Source organism: Ostrea edulis, chromosome 9, assembly GCF_947568905.1.
Source record: "Ostrea edulis chromosome 9, xbOstEdul1.1, whole genome shotgun sequence".
Lineage (NCBI taxonomy): Eukaryota > Metazoa > Mollusca > Bivalvia > Ostreida > Ostreidae > Ostrea > Ostrea edulis.
In genome coordinates, this window is record NC_079172.1 from 74,357,549 (window position 1) to 74,384,643 (window position 27,095).

Below are 27,095 nucleotides of genomic sequence, written 5' to 3' on the forward strand. Positions count from 1 at the left end.
CAACTTTTGTTCTACATGTCTTGTCAAAAGTTTCTCGAGAAAAAAGTTATTAATGTTATTAATTGTGGTACAAATTCGACTGTTCAGGCGAGCCATGACGCCCGGAGGCCTATTTTTTGATATCATAAGATAGATCTTAAAAAACTGAACAACTTTTATTCTACATGTCTTATCAAAAGTTTCGTGAGAAAAAAGTTAATCATTGTAAAAGAAAGTCAATGGTTCAGGCGAGCCATGAGGCCCATGGGCCCATTTCTTGATATGGCACGAAAGATCTCAATAAACTGTACAACTTTTGTTATATATGTCTAAATAAAATATTTAGGAGTAAAAAGTTCTGATTTAAAACGTGGATAAAAATTGGGCACTTTTCTAAACTCCATTTTCGACCCCTACCGAGCTTCCATACTAGGCACTTCCGGAAATTTTGAAAACACAGGTGCACAACTACAACATGTCGTCTAACATCACTGAAAATTTCAGCACTGTAGCTTTTATCGTTTTTGAGTTTTTGTCTGGACAAAATGGTCATCTGAAAATCGATAAAAGGGGGATAACTTCCGACCAGAAGTGATTTTTCAAAAATTGAAACGGCGGTACAAACTTCAAATGGCAACGCATCAATCCTGAAAATTTGAAGCAAATCGATCTAGTCATCTCCGAGAAATCTTCTGCACAAAAATCGGTAAGGAGAAAAAAAAAGAATAATAATAATAAGAAGAAGAAAAGTGAAAAATCAACAATAGAATAATAGAAGGGTCTTCCGCTGAAGACGGAAGACCCTAATAACTAGTTCTAATTGTAACGGGGACCGTTACAGATGTTCCCCAAACCTCCCCCAATTAAAAAGTGATGTCCTTGTGAATCTATAGGAAAAAATCATTTTATTTTAGCCTTTAATTACATGTAGTACGTTCAATATGGTCATTTCAGTACCAAGAAATGAAAGAAAGCGTTGCACGTGCATACACGCGCATGCGTGTATGATTCCGAATTTTTGTTGATGTCGTTCAACAGGCATTTGTATCATATACCCACAGTATGAATTTCATAACGTTTCCACCAAATATAAGGAAGTTATAGCGATTTTAAAATCGTCCAATCAGAATTCAGCACACGTGCATGCACGTGATGAGCAGTAATTCTAACCACAGCAATTTGTAAGGAGTACCAAGATACATCTAAACCCCTAATATGAATAGAATTTGATGAAAAACAAAAACGTTATCGTCCTTTAAAAATTGAACATTTAAAAAACGTTGCACACGCATGCGCGTGTGCGTTGGCATTTTTTGTTACACCAACATATAGATACACATATTGTCTACATATGCTGTGAATATCATCTCATTCGCTTCATAAATAAGATAGTTACAAACGTTTTAGCATTATCCAATCAAAATGAAGCGCATGTGCATGCGCGTGCAAATTGGTAATTTTGACTATGTAAATCAGTTAAGGGTCTCAATATCTACCTATGATATGAATTTCAAGCCATTTCAATGAACAACAAAAAAGTTAGACTGATTCCAAAGTTAGCGTACAAATTTTGTAATGCGCGTGCTGGCAAAATAACTATTATTTTTCATATGTACAAATGATATACTATCATCCTATTTAGGTTTTATATCGCTTCCTTCAATATTCTGATTTTCCATTTTTTGTACCAAAATTGGAATGCACGTGCGCGCGCGTGCATGCACGTGCAAACAAAATGACTATCACTATGCACATCTACAAACGCTATACTATCATCCTGGAAAGTTTCATATCGATCCCTTTTGTAGTTTCTGAGAACACTACCGGACAAAAAAGTACCGGAGAAAAAGAATAATAATAATAATAACTAGACACGATCTCGTTGCGAGCAACGAGTAGGTCTTCCGTCCGATTTGTTGATGCACTCGGAGTTAAAAAAAAAAAAAAAAAAAAGACAAATGAGTCCCAATTTAGTTTCCGACTTTAAGACACTTTAGATATAATCAATTTTTCATATCATAAGCTTCTGAAGCAAAGTTGCGGTGAAATTCGTTTGAAATTCGACTCTCCAGGCGAGCCATAAGGCCCGCGGGCCTATTTCTTGATTTCATTTGTTAGCCCTTTATAGACTCAACAACTTTAGTTCTATATGTCTTTACAAAATATTTACCTGTAAAAAGTTATTGAGATCGACCGATATTGACAAAAAATCGACTCTACAGGCGAGCCATTAGGACCATAGGCCTATTTCTTGATATCAATCGATAGATCTCGATAAACTGTACAACTTTTGTTCAATATGTCCTTACAAAATATTTACCAGTTACAAGTTTTTGAAATCGACTGATATCGACAAAAATCGACTCTACAGGCGAGCCATGAGGCCCACAGACCCATTTTTGGATATTGATCGATAGGTTATGACACATTGAACAACTTTTGTTCAATAATGCTTTTCAAAAAATATGTCGTTTTAAAGATATGGGGCGTCAAATATTTACGATTTTGGCCCTTAAAATCTCTAATTACGTAACATATGACCTACTTTTTGATTTGATAAGATCAAGCTCGTTGAGATGAACATTTCCGCTTCTACAACTTATTATAAAATATTAATAGTTTCTGAGATATTCTCCAAAACATTTGGACCCTTCTGAACCCCTAATTTAAAGGGCCAGCCCGTTTTGCTTGATATCGTAAGAAAGGCCTTGTCATTTTAAACATTTTTTGCTCAACAAGTATTTAGAAATTCTTTACCGTTCTCGAGTTATCTCTACAAGAAATATTTAGGGGCCAAACTGTAGCTCCCTAACGGGGCCACATAGGGAAAAAACGAAATGTACATATTGTTTAGATTATCATTCTGAACAACTTTTGTTCAATAATGCTTTTCAAAATATTTGTCGTTTTCAAGATATGAGGCGTCAATTATTTATAATTTTGGCCCTTAAAATCCCTTATTACGTAACATATGACCTACTTTTTGATTTGATAAGAACAAGCTCGTTTAGATGAACATTTCCGCTTCAATGACTTATTACAAAATATTAATAGTTTCTGAGATATTCTCATCAAATTTAAAGGGTCAGCCCCTTTTGCTTGATATCGTAAGAAAGGTCATGACATTTCAAACATTTTTTGTACAACAAGTATTTAGAAATTCTTTACCGTTCTCGAGTTATTTCTAGAGGTAATTTTTAGGGGCCAAACTGTAGCTCCCTAACGGGGCCACATAGGGTAAAAACGAAATATGCATATTGTTCAGATCATCATTCTGAACAACTTTTGTTCTTTATTGCTTTTCAAAATATTTGTCGTTTTCGAAATTTATGGTTTTGGCCCTTCAAATCCCTTATTACGTAACATATGACCTAAATTTTTATATGAATAGATTTGGATTGTTGAGATGAACATTTTTTGTTCTTTGACTTATACCAAAATATTAACGATTTTTGATCTAGACTTTGAGCCCTTCTAGATCCCTAATTGAAGGGGCTAGCCCCTAAATCTTGATATTTTCGAAAAGATCTCGTAAATATGCACAACTTTTGTTCTACATGTCTTAACAAAATATTTGGAAGAAAAAAGATATTGGAGATCAAAGGTCAAAAATCGCCGAAATCGGCGAAAAATTTTGGCATCCATTTTTTCAGGTCCAGGCGAGCGTTTAGGCAAATCGCCTCCGGTAAAATCGAATCCCCCACAAATCTTCTAAAATGTTTACTCTATCTTGTGTAGAAATTTCAAGACTCTAGCTTCAAAACTAACGGAGGAGATGTGTGGACAACAAGGCCCTTCAAAAAGTCACTAAAAGAGAGATAACTCCTGACCGGAAGTGACGTCAAGCACGAAATTTTGCAAGCAAAGTTTCGTCACCAAAAGACATCTTTCCTGAAAATTTCATGAAAATCGATCGAGAAATGGCTGAGACAAACGCGTGTACTACCAAGGAAAATAATAATAATAATGAAGAAGAAGAACGCGAACAATAATAGTAAGGTCTTCCGCAGGAGACGGAAGACCTTAATAATGAAGAAGAAGAACGCGAACAATAATAGTAAGGTCTTCCGCAGGAGACGGAAGACCTTAATAATAATAAGAAACAGAGTAAAAACACTATGTTCCCAAACTTTGTTTGGGGAACATAATAATAAGAAACAGAGTAAAAACAATATGTTCCCAAACTTTGTTTGGGGAACATAATTAATATAACCCTTTTGACAGAAACTTTTACGCGATTGCAGTTTACCGTTTGACAGCGGTGGTAAATAACGAAACAATATTTTGACATTTCCAACCACAAAAGGACTGTAGATATGTACGTCATGACCTTCGTCATGACGTAATTTTCATTGTGACGTCGTGCAATGTGCCAGTGCGGTAAAGTATATTTATGTACAGCACTGGTATTAAAAATTTTATGGGGAAAGCCTTAACTCAACCGCATATATAAAGAATTCTGAAGAGATCTTAACTGTTTATAGAAACCGTACATTCACGAGCTCTATATAAGTATTTAGGTAATTAATATTAATTGCCAGTGATGTTTTTACCAATTCAAATAAAATAATATAAATTAATCTGTATATCAATAAACTGGTGACTCAAATAAACAATCAATCAAGTCTTAATATGAACATCTATCATAGCTCGTAACGAAATCATTACCACCTGTGAAGGAGAAACTCCAAAGGTATTTTAAAAGGTATGCCAGAAGAGGTGTGAATCAAATATGGATTCCAAAAATTTCTAAAGAACTTCTAGTGAGTTTTCCTCAAATTAACAACATCAAAATGTTTGACTTTTCAACACTACACGACCATTCCTCACGATAAATCAAAGACTGGACTTTTTGACATCATAGACAGTTGGTTCTTCAACAAAAATGGAAAAAGGAAATATTCATATAGTGATCAGTCATTCAAAAAATTACTTAACACCACTCTGATTCTACGCACAATTACTATGAAATTTATATCAAAAATATGATAGAGTTCTTCACTGACGAGATATTCGTACTCTTTGGTGATCATGTTTTCCAACAATCTGTTTCAAATTTCTATGGGAAAAATTCTGCTCCTTTATTAGCTAACCCGCTTTTATATTCTCATGAGGCAGAATTTATTCAAAAGCTTCCACAAAAGAAAATATCTCTTGCTGTGGCCTGCAACACGACGTTCAGATATATTGACGATGATTCATCTATTACCAATAATCATTTTCATTCATATGAAGATTTGATATATGCCAGTGAACTCGAAATAAAAGACACCACAGAGTCCTCCGCATATGCTTCAAACATAGATATCTTTATTTAACATAGACGTAAATTTCAAACTAACAATTAAATTTTTACAAAAAACGGTATGAATTCACCTTCTCTTCGTCAACTTCCCATATCTATACAGCAATATTCTATTATCACTTGCATAAGGTGTTTATGTTTCTTAACTATTCGAAACGCTAGAGCTTTTTCTGCATATGAGGAGTTTCTAAATCAAGACAGCCTACTGATAAATTGATGTCACAGGGCTTGAAACTCTCTTGTTTAAAGTCAGGATTTAGCAAATTCTATAGTCGTTATAATGATCTACTTTGCCAATACAACCTATCATTGGGTCAAATGATGTCTGACGTGTTTCATACCAATTAGTAGGCTGTGTTGTACAGATTGAGTTGACTACAGATTATTCCGTTTACCTGATCAAGGTATAAGGCTCATGGCGGGTGTCACTGGTCGACAGATGATGCTTACTCCTCCTTGGCCACTGATCTCACCTCTGATGTATCCAGTGATCCAGATTTGACCAACTCTTATTTTTGATGAAAATGGTCACTGTTCGTTAACTTTACCTTTTCATCTAGAGATTGTCTTGGAGCACATTTTAATGCTTTTATTCTCTTTATGGTGAATTATTTTATACAGGCTATCGGACGACTGAGCAGCGGTTTCCTTAATGTTGATGTTGCCTCCTTAGCAACAAGGAAGTTTGATAAATCTGAGAAACAGGTCATATTGGATGACTTCCTGCTTCTTAAGAAAAGGCTTCAACAATTAGAGAGAAGACATATTCCATTTAATGTCCGAGGTATTTCAAGTTATCTAACAAATGAAGAATATACCAACTCAAATGGATAGATATCCATATTATGAGTAGGTTATTTCATATCCTAGTCATAAAATTAACAATCTTTTGCAGAACAACATGAAGAGATATTGAATAAATGGGGAAAGGAATATGAAGTTCTGTGCGAAACGAGAGCGTACTACAGAGTGAAATCAGAAATCGAGTCCAAAGACACCGTGACAATAATAAGTGGTCCAGGAATGGGAAAAACATTCATTGCCAGGCAGACATGTCTTCATCTGCAAAATGAAGGTTGGGAAATCATCCCCGTCCAACACGTAGACGAGATGAGTCGCTTTCGCCTCGTCAGTATTAAGCAGGTGTTTCTTCTAGACGATCCTGTGGGAGTATTTGGATTCGATCGATCAACATCAACTGCTATAGAAAGAATGTTTGAAGCTTTCGCTCCTTCAGATAAAACCAAATTTATTTTTACCTGCAGAAAAGCTGTTTATTATGAATGCAAAGATATGGAACACAGTTTCTTCAGAAACATTATTGATATTGGAAGTTTAGATCTTATGCTGAATGAAAAAGAAATGAAGGACATGTTAGCTTCTCACTGTAAAAGTACAGGAGTGGAGGAGAAAGTCTATATAAACATCTCGCTAAATCCTGGTATGACAATGTTCCCACTTTTATGTCGTTTATTTGCAAACGACAAAGAAAATCAGAAATGTGGACGACTTTTTTTTGAAACGGCAAACAAAAGCATCATTAACCAATTCAAGAAAATGAGAAATCAAAAGGAGTCACAGTATGCGGCACTTGTGTTATGCATGCTAGCAAACAATCATTTAACGAAAAAAGATATACCTGAATATTTTGGACTAATAAGCGATTATTTTGACATTATTAATCAGTCTTGTATTCAAAGGTCTCTGAAGGAATTGACAGGAACATATGTTGTGAAAAATAACGGGGTTTATTCTTTCTTACACGACGCTTTATTTGAGGCCATTGCTTGCTTACATGCTTTGAAGTTCCCTGAACAGGTGCTGAACTCAATGCCAAGTAGTTACATCGCAAACAACGTTCGTGTTACTAGTGAGACTACAGAATCGGGATATGAAAATTTATGCATCTGCTTGAAAAGGAAACACTATGAATTCCTTGTAAGAAGACTTTTAAAGGATATCAAAGACGTACATTTTTATGATGTTTTTGATGGGAAAAGTCTAAAATGTGAAGAGTTCATGAATTTCTTTATTTCATATCTCGACAGAGTGTCTACAGATGATCTTGTAGATCTGATTTTAACTGTTCATCCTTCTGACTCGAAATTACTTCAGCGCAGTGGAAAGGCAATGGAAAGGATTGAATACTGGGGAAAGGAATACTATCAACAAAAATTGCTCATAGGAGAAAAAATAACGATAAGTACAATCACAGGAAAAGGAAAGGGCAAGTACATACGGAACAATGCTGGCCCTCACTACAATATACTTGCATTGAGTTGGATGATTCATTATGGGCATACCAGGCTTCTGTCTTATATTCTTGATAGACTTGATGATAGACAACAACTGTCTGACATAAGGAAATCTGAAGGAGTTAGGTTGTTACTGCTTGCGTGTTTTATTGGAAATCTGGTGGTAGTTAAGCGACTCGTCAGTTGGTTAGGGATGTTATATCTCAATGGATCTCCAAATCAAAAAACTGACGACAACAATGAGCACTTGTGTTTCACTCCATTAACAGGTGCTGTTTTTGCTGGACATGAATCAGTGATAGGGTTCCTTGTAGATGAAGGGGCCGATGTAAATCTGCAGGATAACACAGGTGAAGAAGACACCCCTCTCACCAAACCCTGCAGACTGGGATATACCACCGTGGTGCAAACACTTTTACGCTGCAAGGCAGACATCAACGAGGTCAGTGGTACAATGAGATCGCCATTGTTCTGGGCATCACGGATGTCTAGAACTGATATAGTGAGGCTATTGATACAGAACAACTGTGATGTTAATATAGTTGACTCTGTGGGCAGAAGTGCTTTACATGAAGCAGCAGGAAAAGGTTTTGATGATATTGTAAAATTGTTGGTTGAGAACAAGGCCGATACGACTTTGGTGGATAGGAAAGGAAAATTAGCGATAACACTGGCAAAGGAATCAAATAAAAACATAAAAACAATATTTATATCACAGTGCAAAAATACCTCCTCATTTTGCCAAAAGTTTGTTCAAGAACTAATGCAAATGATAAGTGCTACATTCTGCAGAAACAAAACTCTACCAAACATTTTAACAGACAAACCCTTCTCCTGTCTATTTGATGTGCTCACCCTGTCGGAATTAGATAAGCCCTTACCTCAGGATTGGCATTTTCACTGTTTTAGCCATTACATTTCAACAGGACATCAATCTGTACTGAGGTGTTTATTAAGTCATGGATACCAGATCATTTCCACCAATCCTTACCTTCAAGACGCACTGTTTACTGCATCAAGGAATGGACACACTGAGATAGTCAAACATTTAGTAGAACACGGTGCTGATGTCAATATTTGTAATGTGAGAAATGCTACACCGCTCTTTGTGGCATCACAGAATGGACACACTGAAATAGTCAAACATTTAGTAGAGCACGGTGCAAATGTCACTATTTGTAGATATCATAATTGTACACCGCTCTTTTTGGCATCACATGAAGGACACACTGAGATAGTCAAACATTTAGTAGAACACGGTGCTGATGTCAATATTTGTAATGTGATAAATGTTACACCACTCTTTATAGCATCAGAGAATGGACACACTGAGATAGTCAAACATTTAGTAGAGCACGGTGCTGATGTCAATATTTGTGATGTGAGTAATGTTACACCACTCATTATAGCATCACAGGAAGGACACACTGAAATAGTCAAACATTTAGTAGAACACAGTGCTGATGTCAATATTTGTAATGTGAGAAATGTTACACCACTCTTTAAGGCATCACAGAATGGACACACTGAGATAGTCAAACATTTAGTAGAACACGGTGCTGATGTCAATATTTGTGATGACAAGAATGTTACACCACTCTTTATAGCATCACAGAATGGACACACTGAGATAGTCAAACATTTAGTAGAACACAGTGTTGATGTCAATATTTGTAATGTGATAAATGTTACACCACTCTTTATAGCATCAGAGAATGGACACACTGAGATAGTCAAACATTTAGTAGAACACGGTGCTGTTGTCAATATTTGTAATGACAAGAATGTTACACCACTCTTTATAGCATCACAGAATGGACACACTGAGATAGTCAAACATTTAGTAGAACACGGTGCTGATGTCAATATTTGTAAATATGATAATGTTACACCGCTCTTTACGGCATCACTGTATGGATACACTGAGATAGTGAAACATTTAATAGAACACGGTGCTGATGTCAATATTTGTAATGACGAGAATGCTACGCCGCTGTATGTAGCATCACAAAATGGGCACCATGAGATAGCTAAACATTTAATAGAACACAGTGCTGATGTCAATATTTGTGCTCTAGAAAATTTTACCCCGCTATTTATGGCATCGCAGAAAGGACATATTGAAATAGTCAAAGATTTAGTAAAACAAAGTACTGATGTCAATATTTGTAATGGCCAAGGTGTTGCACCACTCATTAGGGCATCACAGAATGGACACACTGAGATAGTCAAACATTTAGTAGAACACGGTGCTGATGTCAATATTCGTAATGACAAGAATGTTACACCGCTCTATATAGCATCACAGAAAGGACACACTGAGATAGTCAAACATTTAGTAGAACACGGTGCTGATGTCAATATTCGTAATGACAAGAATGTTACACCGCTCAATATAGCATCACAGAATGGACACACTGAGATAGTCAAACATTTAGTAGAACACGGTGCTGATGTCAATATTCGTAATGACAAGAATGTTACACCACTCATTATAGCATCACAGGAAGGACACACTGAGATAGTCAAACATTTAGTAGAACACGGTGCTGATGTCAATATTTGTAATGTGAGAAATGTTACACCACTCTTTATAGCATCACAGGAAGGACACACTGAGATAGTCAAACATTTAGTAGAACACGGTGCTGATGTCAATATTCGTAATGACAAGAATGTTACACCGCTCTTGATGGTATCATATAATGGACACACTGGGATAGTCAAACATTTAGTAGAACACGGTGCTGATGTCAATATTTGTGATGACAAGAATGTTACACCGCTCTATATGGCATCACAGAATGGACACACTGAGATAGTCAAACATTTAGTAGAACACAGTGCTGATGTCAATATTTGTAATGACGAGAATGCTACACCACTCTTTATATCATCAGAGAAAGGACACACTGAGATAGTCAAACATTTAGTAGAACACGGTGCTGATGTCAATATTTGTAATGTGAGAAATGTTACACCACTCTTTATATCATCACAGGAAGGACACACTGAGATAGTCAAACATTTAGTAGAACACGGTGCTGATGTCAATATTTGTAGTGTCGAGAATGTTACACCACTCTTTATATCATCAGAGAAAGGACACACTGAGATAGTCAAACATTTAGTAGAACACAGTGCTGATGTTAATATTTGTAATGTGAGAAATGTTACACCACTCTTTATATCATCACAGAATGGACACACTGAGATAGTCAAACATTTAGTAGAACACGGTGCTGATGTTAATATTTGTAATGTGAGAAATGTTACACCACTCTTTATATCATCACAGAATGGACACACTGAGATAGTCAAACATTTAGTAGAACACGGTGCTGATGTCAATATTTGTAAATATGATAATGTTACACCGCTCTTTACGGCATCACTGTATGGATACACTGAGATAGTGAAACATTTAATAGAACATGGTGCTGATGTCAATATTTGTAATGACGAGAATGCTACACCGCTGTATGTAGCATCACAAAATGGGCACCATGAGATAGCTAAACATTTAATAGAACACAGTGCTGATGTCAATATTTGTGCTCTAGAAAATTTTACCCCGCTATTTATGGCATCGCAGAAAGGACATATTGAAATAGTCAAAGATTTAGTAAAACAAAGTACTGATGTCAATATTTGTAATGGCCAAGGTGTTGCACCACTCATTAGGGCATCACAGAATGGACACACTGAGATAGTCAAACATTTAGTAGAACACGGTGCTGATGTCAATATTCGTAATGACAAGAATGTTACACCGCTCTATATAGCATCACAGAAAGGACACACTGAGATAGTCAAACATTTAGTAGAACACGGTGCTGATGTCAATATTCGTAATGACAAGAATGTTACACCGCTCAATATAGCATCACAGAATGGACACACTGAGATAGTCAAACATTTAGTAGAACACGGTGCTGATGTCAATATTCGTAATGACAAGAATGTTACACCACTCATTATAGCATCACAGGAAGGACACACTGAGATAGTCAAACATTTAGTAGAACACGGTGCTGATGTCAATATTCGTAATGACAAGAATGTTACACCGCTCTTGATGGTATCATATAATGGACACACTGGGATAGTCAAACATTTAGTAGAACACGGTGCTGATGTCAATATTTGTGATGACAAGAATGTTACACCGCTCTATATGGCATCACAGAATGGACACACTGAGATAGTCAAACATTTAGTAGAACACAGTGCTGATGTCAATATTTGTAATGTGAGAAATGTTACACCACTCTTTATATCATCACAGGAAGGACACACTGAGATAGTCAAACATTTAGTAGAACACGGTGCTGATGTCAATATTTGTAGTGTCGAGAATGTTACACCACTCTTTATATCATCACAGAAAGGACACACTGAGATAGTCAAACATTTAGTAGAACACAGTGCTGATGTTAATATTTGTAATGTGAGAAATGTTACACCACTCTTTATATCATCACAGAATGGACACACTGAGATAGTCAAACATTTAGTAGAACACGGTGCTGATGTCAATATTTGTAATGTGAGAAATGTTACACCACTCTTTATATCATCACGGAAAGGACACACTGAGATAGTCAAACATTTAGTAGAACACGGTGCTGATGTTAATATTTGTAATGTGAGAAATGTTACACCACTCTTTATATCATCACAGAATGGACACACTGAGATAGTCAACATTTAGTAGAACACGGTGCTGATGTCAATATTTGTGATGACAAGAATGTTACACCACTCTTTATATCATCACAGAATGGACACACTGAGATAGTCAAACATTTAGTAGAACACGGTGCTGATGTCAATATTTGTGGAGACAGAAATATTGCACCACTCAATATCGCATCACAGAATGGACACACTGAGATAGTCAAACATTTAGTAGAACACGGTGCTGATGTCAATATTTGTGATGACAAGAATGTTACACCACTCTTTATAGCATCACAGGAAGGACACACTGAGATAGTCAAACATTTAGTAGAACAAGGTGCTGATGTTAATATTTGTAGATATGATAATTGTACACCGCTCAAAATGGCATCACAGAATGGACACACTGAGATAGTCAAACATTTAGTAGAACACGGTGCTGATGTCAATATTTGTGGTGACAAGAATGTTACACCACTCTTTATAGCATCACGGAAAGGACACACTGAGATAGTCAAACATTTAGAACAGCATGGTGCTGATGTCAATATTTGTAGATATGATAATTGTACACCGCTCAATATGGCATCACAGAATGGACACGCTGAGATAGTCAAACATTTAGTAGAACACGGTGCTGATGTCAATATCTGTAATGTGAATATCTGAAAACAAACTGAGGACTTCAATGGCTATAAAAGATTTTGATCGACAAAAAAAGATGTGTTTTGTAAATATGGATGTTTCACTGCAATCTGAGTGAAATTCAAAATAAATGAAATTATTAATTTGTAGTGTTGTTTTTATCCAAACATGAATATATTTTTTTGACAGATCAGAATTTCAATGTTCATTTGTTGAAATAAAGGTATCGTTAGAGTAGTAATAATTCGCCAGAAAAAATCTGCTATAGATTATTATATAATAATAGATGAAACCCCGCGCAAGCGAGGAAAATGAGAGTTAGATAGAATTGCATAGAGAAAGTACTTTTAATACGTGTTCAAATTGTTGCACACATTAATTGAATGACAGATATCTTTAATTCAACTAAATTTAAGAAAAATATTTGAATAATTGCGCACAATAGTTATAGTATAATATTTATTGATATGATATACAGTAAATAAAACTTGGTTATTAAGAAGTCACTTGAAGCTCCAAATCAAATGTTTTTTATGTAACATAAATTACCTCTCTCCGTTTTTAAAAATTAAATAATGATTTGTCGTTACGAATGCAATCGTTATTCGTCATACCGAATAGGTGACGAAAGACCAAATGAACGGTTGTTCATAATTTCAATATTTGAAACTCAGTATTGGGAATGTGTTTATTATGGTAGCTTTTGTCCAGTGCAATTATTGCCTCGCTTCATTCTGGAAATTTTCTTAAACCTGGTCAAATACTAAAATCACGAATTTAGGAAATATTTATTCAACAATTATCAAAACTTACTTCTTTTGTAAAATCAAAATTAAATATCGATAAACAACTAATTAACTTCATATCGTATTATCTTAAGTTTTCTTAAAAGAAGAAAGAAATCTGGCTTAGATCTGCCACTTTCCTTTCATTTTTTGGTATTTCGGACACAGGCACTTGTTTCTGTAAATGACTTATGACCTCTGTATACTAATAACAACACAAGGTAACTAGCTTCAAATGACACCCCTGAGAATGTCGGCCTTTTGAGCTTCCAGGGAATATGCTATGTAAATGTATTTACTACCGTTGTATTGTACAATCATTCAACTTAAAAACCATGTATGACATGACTGCATTCATTGCCTCTTATCGCCGAAAACTGCAACAAAAAATAAATTTTCCGTTTTATACCACGAAGTGCTATGTACTGATACCGCACAGAATGAAAATTGTATATTCGTTGTGTTGAAAAATAAAGTCTCGTTGTTTTATTTTCACAATAAATTGATACGATGTTTATTACCAAAAAATCTTGAATTGCATTGTTAACAAAATAAAAATTTTGAATTGAAGACACTGTACGCTATTTTTAGTTACTCAAAAAAGCCAAAGCTGTTCGTACGTTTCGGGATTTTACATGTCATCAGAAGATAGAAGCTAAGACCTCCCGAGTGGAGATTTAAAAATATTTTCGTGTCGGAATCATTTCTGATGAAGATAATAATGAAATTATGACTTACTGTAAATACAACTTCGTTAACTAGTATGAGAAATATTTCTGCCAATTGCATGTTTCATGCAGATCTATGGAAAGTCAGAGAAAATACAGATAAAAGATTATTTGTAAGTATGTAAAATAGAGCAAGGAAAGTTTTTTTTTAGTGATGCGTTATTGACTTTGTGATATGCATTGATGTGACAAGTACCTGTTGTTACATTGAAGTTTTATGAAACCCACCATAAGTACCAAGAACGCTGCAGGCACATATCAATGTTTTTCGGAGGCGACTGGCCAACCCTTAACATTAACTGTTATTTTCATGCGTGCAAATGAAGATATATTGCGAGGATGGCCCCACCACTATTTTTGATAGTACTATGTAGTAGTGAATGAGAAGATATTAATGCATGTAAGCTTGAAAGTTATGAATTAAAGCCCTGGAGCAAAGAATGACCCCTCTCAGCCTGAGGGGAAAAATTGAGACAGCATTGACGAACACTATAACCCACCCACCCCCCCACCCCCCATGCACACACTAATTAAGGTTCTGAATGTCTTTATCATGACTATCATATTTTTATCATTGTCTGTCAGGAAATTTAAACAAGTCATGTGCAATTTACAACTTCTCCGACCGAACCCCCTCCCCGCATCCCTAATATTACGGATCTGTCCCGATATGGAAAAATTCACAGGCATCTGAAGTATGGACACCCCCCCTTTCTGATTTTTTGGGGCGGCGATTATTTCTCAGAAATGTGTGGATTCCCCGTCTATTCCATCCTAATTTCGATTTATGTAATCGTAAACTTGCTTTTTTGCAAGCCTTAAATACCTCATGCTGTTTATATTAAGTATTTTCTATATTATACCAGTCCAGTAGAAGGCCAATCTCTAAAGCTTGTGAAAAGCGTGAAACAACTACATCAATCGAAATTGGGTTGAGACAAGGAATCCACACATTTTGGAGGTATTGTCACCGCAAAAAAAAAAAGATCAGAAGGGGTGATTATAGTTATCAGGTGTCTGTGGAAAAAAATATGGGGGATGGAGTCCCCTTTATTTTTTGTAACATTTCCCCCCTAATGTTAGTAACTAAATTATATAAAATAAGATCAATTGTGGTTAATGGTCACCATTAAAATCATCCTTTTGCCTGTTATTTTTAATTCATCTCCGATGCTCTATCTTTCTATAAATAACTCTAAAGAATTCCAAACGTAATTTTAGAAGAGCGTGCTAGCCAGTCAAAATCGCCCACGTATTCTGTGCGGTATCAGTACATAGCACTTCGTGGTATAAAACGGAAAATCCATTTTTTGTTTGCAGTTTTCGGCGATAAGAGGCAATGAATGCAGTCATGTCATACATGGTTTTTAAGTTGAATGATTGTACAATACAACGGTAGTAAATACATTAGCATCGCATATTCCCTAGAGGCTCAACAGGCCGACATTCTCAGGGGTGTCATTTGAAGCTAGTTACCTTGTGTTGTTATTAGTATACAGAGGTCATAAGTCATTTACAGAAACAAGTGCCTGTGATTTCGGGGTAGTTTATCGAAAACGAAAGTAGGTTTTTGATTAATTGTACGACAATTACTAATCAAATAAGCTATAGCTTACAGACTTCGACTTCAATATATAACAGTATTAAAGGTGCAAGCAGTAACTCTGGAGCAAGCGTTTCGGAGAGTAGTTGCAAAATTTGTTAATGTTTAAGTATAAATGATGTTTTGAAATTTAAATTTATAGGCACCTGATCCCACCTCTGGTGTGTCCAGAGGTCCGTGTTTGCCCAACTATCTATATTGTATTGCTTGTAGCGGTTATGAGATTGATCACTGTTCGTTATCTTCACCTTGCATATAGTTAAAGTGGCATTTTATTGCAAACTTAAAAATAAACGTTTTTAGTACATGTGTCTGTGTGATTTCGTTATGCTGTTTTCTATACAGTGTTCCTTAACCATTATCTCTGTGGTGTCCTCTTACAATAAACTCTTTATATTTCTAGAAAAGTTACCTGTACAGTTCCTCTTATAGTTATCTGTATAGTTCCTCTATAGTTATCTGTGTAGTTCCTCTTATAGTTATCTGTGTAGTTCCTTTGATAGTTATCTGTATAGTTCCTCTTATAGTTATCTGTATAGTTCCTCTATAGTTATCTGTATAGTTCCTCTTATAGTTATCTGTATAGTTCCTCTTATAGTTATCTGTATAGTTCCTCTTATAGTTATCTGTGTAGTTCCTTTGATAGTTATCTGTATAGTTCCTCTATAGTTATCTGTATAGTTCCTCTTATAGTTACCTTTATAGTTCCTCTTATAGTTATCTGTATAGTTCCTCTTATAGTTATCTGTATTGTTCCTCTTATAGTTATCTGTATAGTTCCTCTTATAGTTACCTTTATAGTTCCTCTTATAGTTATCTGTGTAGTTCCTCTTATAGTTATCTGTGTAGTTCCTTTGATAGTTATCTGTATAGTTCCTCTTATAGTTATCTGTATAGTTCCTCTATAGTTATCTGTATAGTTCCTCTTATAGTTATCTGTATAGTTCCTCTTATAGTTATCTGTATAGTTCCTCTTATAGTTATCTGTGTAGTTCCTTTGATAGTTATCTGTATAGTTCCTCTATAGTTATCTGTATAGTTCCTCTTATAGTTACCTTTATAGTTCCTCTTATAGTTATCTGTATAGTTCCTCTTATAGTTATCTGTATTGTTCCTCTTATAGTTATCTGTATAGTTCCTCTATAGTTATCTGTATAGTTCCTCTTATAGTTACCTTTATAGTTCCTCTTATAGTTATCTGTATAGTTCCTCTTATAGTTATCTGTATAGTTCCTCTTATAGTTATCTGTATAGTTCCTCTTATAGTTATCTGTATAGTTCCTCTTATAGTTATCTGTGTAGTTTCTCTTATAGTTATCTGTATAATTCCTCTTATAGTTATCTGTATAGTTCCTCTTATAGTTATCTGTGTAGTTCCTTTGATAGTTATCTGTATAGTTCCTCTATAGTTATCTGTATAGTTCCTCTTATAGTTACCTTTATAGTTCCTCTTATAGTTATCTGTATAGTTCCTCTTATAGTTACCTTTATAGTTCCTCTTATAGTTATCTGTATAATTCCTCTTATAGTTATCTGTATAGTTCCTCTTATAGTTATCTGTATAGTTCCTCTTATAGTTATCTGTATAGTTCCTCTATAGTTATCTGTATAGTTCCTCTTATAGTTACCTTTATAGTTCCTCTTATAGTTATCTGTATAGTTCCTCTTATAGTTATCTGTATAGTTCCTCTTATAGTTATCTGTATAGTTCCTCTATAGTTATCTGTATAGTTCCTCTTATAGTTATCTGTATAGTTCCTCTTATAGTTATCTGTATAGTTCCTCTTATAGTTATCTGTATCGTTCCTCTTATAGTTATCTGTATAGTTCCTCTTATAGTTATCTGTGTAGTTCCTCTTATAGTTATCTGTATAATTCCTCTTATAGTTATCTGTATAGTTCCTCTTATAGTTATCTGTGTAGTTCCTTTGATAGTTATCTGTATAGTTCCTCTATAGTTATCTGTATAGTTCCTCTTATAGTTACCTTTATAGTTCCTCTATAGTTATCTGTTTAGTTCCTCTTATAGTTATCTGTATAGTTCCTCTTATAGTTATCTGTATAGTTCCTCTTATAGTTACCTTTATAGTTCCTCTTATAGTTATCTGTATAGTTCCTCTTATAGTTATCTGTATAGTTCCTCTTATAGTTACCTGTATATTTCCTCTTATAGTTATCTGTATAGTTCCTCTATAGTTATCTGTATAGTTCCTCTTATAGTTATCTGTATAGTTCCTCTTATAGTTATCTGTGTAGTTCCTCTTATAGTTATCTGTATAGTTCCTCTTTTAGTTATCTGTATAGTTCCTTTGATAGTTATCTGTTCCTGTTATAGTTATCTGTATAGTTCCTCTTATAGTTATCTGTATAGTTCCTCTTATAGTTATCTGTATCGTTCCTCTTATAGTTATCTGTATAGTTCCTCTTACAGTTCCTCTTATAGTTATCTGTGTAGTTCCTCTTATAGTTACCTGTATATTTCCTGTTATAGTTATCTGTATAGTTCCTCTTATCGTTACATGTATAGTTCCTCTTATAGTTACCTGTATATTTCCTCTTATAGTTATCTGTATAGTTTCTCTTATAGTTATCTGTGTAGTTCCTCTTATAGTTACCTGTATATTTCCTGTTGTAGTTATCTGTATAGTTCCTCTTATCGTTACTTGTGTAGTTCCTCTTAATCTAATTTATGGTATGGAGGGACAAGAATGAGCAGAAAGGTAAGCCCAGTAGCTAAGTACTTCGTTACTAGATTGAAAATACGGATGTATATTTAATTGCTATTATAAAATTTAGAAATTCATGAAGGATTATCTCCCTCACGCATAGCTCTTATCCTTAGACGAATTTGACTCCACTTTTTTGGCACACTGTTTTTGCCTATAATAGCTCTAAAACGTCATTGTTATTTCGGATTTCAAACATTTCGGTTGAGCATCACTGAAGAGACAAAATTTGTCGAAATGCGCATCTGGTGCATCAAAATTGGTACCGTATAAGTTTTACATTATGAACTGCACTTTGTGAATTGAGGAAGAAAAGATATTCAACATCGATGTGACCAATTGATATCATTGTTGTATATAACACAAATACAACGACTGTTATGCTAATGTACCAATAGGAAAGTGAACATACCCTTGTTCGAGGATCGATTGTATGTTGTTTAACGTCCAGTCATTTTTAAGGCCCATTTTGGGTCGGAATTTCGGTCCTTTCCCCACCTAAAAATTGTCAATTTTTTTCCCAATTTAGCTTGCATTTTTCCCAATAACAAAATTATGAAAGAAAAATGTATTTGAAAAAAATGAACATTTGATGTGAATTATATATACGACTTAAGAAAGATTTATGGGAAAGATGATTTGGATAGAGTAGTTGAAAATTTTAGAAGGTTAAAGAAAATTAGATGTGTAAAATAAAGATAATATAATGTTTTGATATGATTTTAAAACTTATTTACGATAAAATTGATTTTACCCAATTTGACTGAAATGTCGACAATTTTTTCCAATTCGAAAGCAACAGGACCCTTGTAAAATGTAGCAAAATCACTGCTCCTGCTCGACCACCTCTTAGATCTACTGTAAATTCTAAGAAAATGTTAGATCCTTGGTTCAGAACAATGTGAACATCCTTAAATGATAATGAAGTATTGCAAAAAATGTCAAGGCTATCCGACAAGTCATAAAGGAGATTTTCACAAGCTATTTTACATCCTCCACCTCCTGTTACACCCCAAATCATCGCCGGCGACAGTTTGGGCATAACCTCACACCACAAATTGTCGACCCCTTGCTGCAACTATTTGAAAACATCATTTACATACAAACTGGCCCTGTTTGTTAACTCCTTCTCCTCTTTCTTCTTCTTCTGTGGTCGAGCTATGACCACAAAGGGTTCTTCGGACCTTACAGGCACGATTCGTCTTCTACTTGTTCTGTTGTATAATTTTTTTAAAATATTTATTATGATCACAGACTTTGTTATTTTTGTTTTTGCTGGGTATCGGTTTTGCTTCTATTGAAAGAATTATATTTGGTGGTGGTGGTGGTGTCATTGTTATCTATGTGATTGTTTTTTCCTTCCAGTCCTCCAGAGAGAGAGAGGGGGTGGATGTGTCCAACAATAAATCGTTTTGCATTTTGTTATAGGGTCATTCTGCTGAACATAGAGTTGTTAGGTCTTGTGCACCGCAGATTTGTTAGTGATCTCGGATTATGCCTGTTGGCCACCGTTTGGACACTCACCCACCGTTTGGACACTCGTGAAAACCTCGAGAAACGCCCACCCTTCCTCTTTATTTCTCAATATGTTTTGTTTATTTAACTCTCTCTCTCTCTCTCTCTCTCTCTCTCTCTCTCTCTCTCTAAACACACAAGCAAACAAACAAATAAAGGAAACCTATTGCTTAGCCCCATATAACCTACATACAAACTTAGCTCAATCGGGTTCACAAACATCAGTGACAGTCGAAAATAGTTCGCTATGATTACAGCTCGCGGTGCTTTGAGCTCACAATCAAGAAATTTCATGTGACGGGAAGCACATGTAACCCACATATCGGTTCACAAACACCAGAGATCTTGCAGAGTTGCTGAAAATTGTGCACAGATCGCGGTGCTTTAAGCTCTCGTTCCAGAATTCTCATTTTGGGGTAGGCATGTCAGAGGCTCACTTATAATCTACATACAAAATTACAGTGCAATAGGTCGACAAACACCAGAGATATGGGAACGGACAGACAGACAAACAGACCAAGTGAAAACTATGTATCTGCATATAAGAGGGGTTATAATAAAATAACTTCTGTGTAATCTATTCTAAAAAGTCAATAAAATATTAGCAGGCGATGATTAAGGACGGGCGACAATTTGGGGTGCACAATTGTCACCCCTAATGATAGTGCAATCTTGTCCCAAATCGTCGCCCCGGCGACGATTTGGGATGGGGCGACGATTTGGGGTGTAACACACACCCCTCTTAGATCCACCATAAATTTAAGAACAACAACTGAATCCTCATGTCTCGACAAAATGCACATCTACAGCAATGAAGCATTGTACAAAGTTTCAAGCCTATCGGATAACTATAACTTTTAGAAAAATAATTGGATCCTCACGTTCTGACTATATGTACATCTTCAAATGGCAATGAAGCATTGAGTTTCACATCTATCTAGGCTAGATTTTCTGAAAAGTAGGTCAAGGGTAAGGTCACCATGTCAAAAACTTTGAAACCAAAATTAAGGTCTTGCCACAAGGGATACAGCTATGAACTATGAGACCTCTATCACTCACCATTCAAAACTTACGAGCAAGGTTCAAATTTCAGATAGACGGGGACATGATAAAGACTTTTAAAAATCCACAGAGATTAGGAATATTTGCAGTTTGATATGATTTAGTTTGATCCTAATCATCTTTAAAAAGTAGTTTTCATTAATTTCCAGTATATTTCCATATCAAAACTTGATCTCCTATTATGGCTCCACTCTTCATCTGGGGCCTCTGAATTAATGAAACTTGAATTAACACTACCGGAAGATCCTTGCATATTAATATGACTAAATCATGTTCCCCCCCCCCCCACTCCCTGGTTCTTGAAATTTTCAAAGATGTTTTCCTATATACTAGTATTCCCGTATGAAACTTTAATCCCTTATTGTGGCCCCATCCTACTCCCAATATTTGTGATTTGAACATACTTCAATATGCATAACTAGGAGATGCTTGCGTATTAATGAGTATTGTTATTGAAAGGAATAGATTTCCTGCATATCCCCATGTAAAATGCTAATCCCTTACTGTGGCCTCACCCTACCCCCAGGTATCACAATTCAAACATATTTGAATCTACACTACCTGGGAATGTTTGCAAGTAAAATGAGCATTCATGGCCCTGTTGTTTTTTATAAGAAAATCTTTAAAGATTTATTCTATACATTCCCACAAAAAACTTTGATACCCTGTTATGGCCACAACCTATCCACTGGGTACCACAATAGTGAAATAGTGAACAGATTTGAATCTGTACTACCTGAGAATGCTTGCATATTGATAATATGAGTAATCATAGACCTGTTGTTCTCGAGGAGACGATTTATGAAGATTTATTCTATATACATGTCCCCTTTTAAAACTTTGATCCCCTACTGTGGTTCCGTCCTATCTCCGGGGGCTCTGATTTGAATAAATCATAATTTTGCGCTTTGTAAATGAATAAAATTATAATAAGATAAAATAATAAACTTCAATTTACACTACCTAGGTATGATACATATCAATACGAATATTCATAACCCTGCTGTAAGATTTTTAAAGATTTCCCAATGTATTCCTATGTAAAATTTTGATCCCCTATTGTGGCCTGACCCTACCCTTAGGGACCAAATTTTGAATCTGCACTACCTGGGAATGCTTGCATATTGATGATACAAGTAATCATGGCTCTGTTGTTCTTGAGAAGAAGATCTTGAAATATCCATCCTATTTATCACCATGGAAACATTGATCCCCTATTTAGCCCCACCCTACCCCCAGGGGACCACGATTTGAAGAAATCTTAATCTACTCTATGTTAGGAAGCTTTTAAGTAAAATCCAACTTTTCTGGTCGAGTGGTTCTTTAAATGACCCAACCCTATTTTTTTGTCTTTTTATGATTATCTTTGAAAGGTATATGATCCTTTAAGGTGTATTGATTCTCATGTGATTTATCAATATTAATGGTTGAAAGTGGAAAAACTGTATTAATTTCCACTCAATATAGTTAAATTTAATTAATAACTAAAGAAAAAGTGTATGTTGCCACATTTTTAAAGCTGTCAGACATACAAAAACAGAACTATATGTTAACATAAAAAAATCACACATTTTCGTTATACAGAATAATTAGAATAGATAAAAACTTGTTGAAATGACAAATTTTAAATGTCAACAGTTTAAAAAAAAACCCTGATAATTCATAAAAATGTATAAATTAATAATTAAATGTGAATATTGGGGAAATCATGTATAATAAACATGCAGTAAAAGAAATACCAGCGTAGAAGTTATTGCCCTTGACAACATTTTTAAAATCATAAATAATTGATTATCTATGGAAAATATAATTTTTTTCCAGTATCAGTAGTTTACCAGATTTTTTATTTTATGCAGTGAATAGAATTCCTCTGAATGATATATTTCTATTATGCGAAATAAAAACCTATGACATCACATGAGGATCGATCAACCTTAATTGAACAAACTTGAATCTTCTTCATCGAAGGGCAATTTATGCCAAGTTTTGTTCATTTTGAAAGACGCCACAAGTTTTTAACTACTTCTTGATTATCTCCACTCCAGAAAGGGCGTGACACTTCATTTAATAAACTTGAATCGTCTTTATTCAAACATGCTTTGTGGCAAGTTTAGCTGAAATCAACCTTATATTTCTGGTAAAGAAGTCGTAAATTAAAACATTTACGGATGGACACCGGACAAAAAGTTATCAGAATAGCTCATTGAGCTTTTAGCATTTATATGAGCTAAAACAAACCTGGATAAACTGTATGAAAATGTATGCTACACATTTTTTTTTTTTTTTTACACTGTATTGATGTGTAGAATTGTATATATTTACTGTCATGCTCAACATGCTGATTTTATTGACTACCTCCCTCTATATTTACATTTTCAATATCTTTACCAACTGCCATTTCCTCATGAATGCAATGCGAATTTGAATAATACGCGGATGCCTTTTGATAAATATAGTAAGTCTGTTTAGCGGCTAGAATCCTGAAAGAAATGAAATTAGAATCTAAAATTTATAGAACGAATGAATTTCAATTTTGAAAATACATGAGGGCATGAACTGCAACGCCTCATGCCAGCATACTTTTCATGAAGTATTTTTGAAAATGGAATTTATTTCTTAAGTAAATGCGTAAATAACAAAATTTGTGTTTCGTGACATTTAGATTGTTTGTATAACCTTTTTTAAAATTCTTTTTATAGAAGATTTTAAAGTTTTACTTGCTAAAATTTCGTAGTTTTGTTCACATTGAAATATGTATTGTAAATAACAAGTACATGTATACAAAGAACCTTCTTTTAACTGTATAACAATTTGAAAATAATTTATCATGAAATAGTTGGCATATTTGTGATTCTATCCTCTGATGTTTTTCCTGATATCTTGCTGCTATTTAGTTGATACACACGTCTTGCTATTTACTACATATTACGATTAGATGCATTTAAAATTCTCATGTAAAATTTGCTTGTAGAGCTATTTTTGTGCCTCTCTATACAACACTGTACAAGCATACGACCGTAGTATATGTTACGGTCATAATAAAATGACAGTTGACCATTTCCCATTCACGAATCTAAATAATTGTCGATTAATCTCCGTTACTTACGATGATGATTAAATGCACAGTGCTGTAATTGTGATCTCATTGGTTGTTTAACTAAGCTAACTGTAATTCGGTGGGTTTCGTTTCGTTTCGGTAGATTTTGTTTCATTTCGATTTCGTTTCGCACTTTACAGGTACTCTGTTTAACTGGGATTGAAGCAAAGTAAACGATATTTAAACGACCTCAAAGTTGATCAGAATGATGACCGTACCGAGAATAACGGTTGTTTAAAATGAAAACCGTAAATTATCAAGTTGATGACCGTATCCTATGCATCGATTCCTTCTTTAATGGAGGTCAAAATAACCTTGATTTTTGGCCGGGCGGACGGGCGTCCCTGTAATAAGGTACCTACGTTGCGTAAGCAACTCTTCTCACATCACTAACTTGGACATTGTACAGTTGTTGTGGATATAGTGAAGATGTGCACGTGACTTGAGAAAGTGATCAGACACTTTTTGAAAAAAAATCATGTAGTTGAATTTTGTTATTTTTAAACATTTAAAATAGGCGGTTCCTGTATTGTGTAATCAACACTTCTTACAGCATTTATTTGACATCCTTCGGACTTTCTACAGCTGTTATGGAAGCATTGAACATTTGTCTTTTGGAAGTGATCGAACATTTTTAGAAAAAATTACATTTACATGATGTAGTTGAACTTTTTTTAGCATGGTATCTACTTTGTGTAACTCCTCTCACAGCTTTTACATGGCATTTTTCAGACCTTATACATTATAGATATTATAAAGACATTGTATATATAGATGTGACATTTCATGTGTCTTATTTGTTAGAATAATGTAGCTTCAGGGGGTTCACCCCCATAGTTTTGCCCTGGACCTACTGAGGGCTTCCAGACAACCATCCGTACTACCCCACCTCCGTTCTGAAATGTCTTGATCCACCACTGATATTCATTTGCCAATACGTACTCACTGTTAGGGGTGTCTGCAATTTAGCTTTTGGGGTTGCAATCTAAACAGAAATCATATTTCTGGATGTAGCTATTAATGTGTTTTACAAGACATGTAAACATTCAAATCATGTAAGTCATCAAATCCATATGATGAAGGCTGAACCTTGTACATACTAGGATTTCATATTTGTATTAAACATGCATTCATTTCATCATATAGTTGTCTTATTATTCAGTGGCGGATCCAAGATTTGTTAGGGGGCTGTAGGCTAGAGACCACCATAAATTAAGTCGAAGTCCCCGTAAGCTTTTTATAGGTTAGCATGTGGGTTATACGTCTAGCTATACTTTATGCATATAAAATTAACAAATAACAGAAAAAATTGTTTGCGTCCCATAATCAGTTGTTATTTTTTATCTGCAGAATTCTTTTCTATTTAGATTTCATTGTGATTTCACCTAGACCACAGGGAAAATATTTTGAGACATCTTAATTCATTTTTTAAAATCTACAATCTGATGAAAGGTGAAGATAACGAACAGTGATCAATTTCATAACTCCTACAAACAATAGAAATTAGATAGTTGGTCAAACACGGACCCCTGTCGACCGCTCACACCCTCCGTGAGCCTATATCCTGTTCAGGTAAACGGAGTTATCCACAGTCAACATCAGTGTGCAAGAACGGCTTAACAATTGGTATGAAACATGTCAGACAGTATTTGACCCAATGCGAGGTTGTATTGACGAACTACATCGTTATAACGAGCATATAATTTGCAAAATGCTGACTTCAATCGAGACTGTTGAAACCCTTGTACCATCAACTTGTTTGTCAGTAGCTTACCTCGATTAAAAAACTGACTATACGCAGAACAAGCTCTTGCATATCGAATCAGTTGAGATATATAAACACCATATGCAGGTGATAATGGAATATTGCTACATAAATATTGGAAACTGTTAATAGACAAAACGTCACCAATATATCGAAATGAAGGCCAAAGCGAGAGATTTTTTCTTCTCACGTAGACGTTTTTGAATATATTTTGCTTCATATGAATATAGAAACATGTCAACTAACAAAGGAGCACAATTCGTACCCATGGGAATTCCAACATACTGTTGGAAAACCTGATCACCAAATACCACGAAGATATCGACAATGAGGAACTTTAGCATAGTTTTTATTTCAACTTCAGAGTACTTGTGCGTGGAATCAGAGTGGTGTTTAACAAAGTAAGTTTTCGAATGACTGATCACTAGATATGAATATTTCCGTTTTCCATTTTTGTTGAAGAAGCAACTGTCTATGATATCAAAAAGTCTAGTCTTTAATTTATAGTGAGGAATGGTCGTGTATAGTGTTGAAAAGTCATAGGTTTTAATGTTATTGATTTGGGGAAAATTCTGCGATTTCAAGTTACTAAAAGTTCTTTAGAATTTTTTAGAATCCACAGCATGTATCATCGTTGGCACTTACTGTCACTAGAACATTTCAATAAATATATGAAGTAAAGGACGAAAGATCAAATTTAAAGTGGAAATCTCAATACTTCATTTATGACTTTTTAATTTTTGAAAATGTGATGCACATGTCATTATGAAGAGGGAGCAGGACATTATACTAGATTTGATGTTTAAAGATATGCGGTTGCATTTCTAAAGTATTATATAAGAATTGAATGTACATGTAATTATCGGTTTTTTTTTCACTATGAATTTAAGTTTTCATCTTTTTGTTATCTCTAGTGTTTTTGTAAGTATAGTACACGGCACGAGTTT

General features: G+C 34.8%; 2 protein-coding genes across 2 annotated transcripts in view; both read left to right on the top strand.

Annotated features, from left to right (window-relative positions):
• LOC125659283 (uncharacterized) overlaps positions 1-13,010 on the top strand; it is a 53,868-nt gene extending 40,858 nt beyond the window's left edge. Inside the window, exons 8-9 of the mRNA XM_056150618.1 lie at positions 5,906-6,068; positions 6,180-13,010. Coding sequence (XP_056006593.1) covers positions 5,906-6,068; positions 6,180-12,253 — 6,237 coding nt within the window. The 3' untranslated portion in view covers positions 12,254-13,010. The remainder of the gene's footprint in view (positions 1-5,905; positions 6,069-6,179) is intronic.
• LOC125659958 (uncharacterized) overlaps positions 1-27,095 on the top strand; it is a 141,595-nt gene that overhangs the window by 41,058 nt on the left and 73,442 nt on the right. The window lies entirely within an intron of this gene.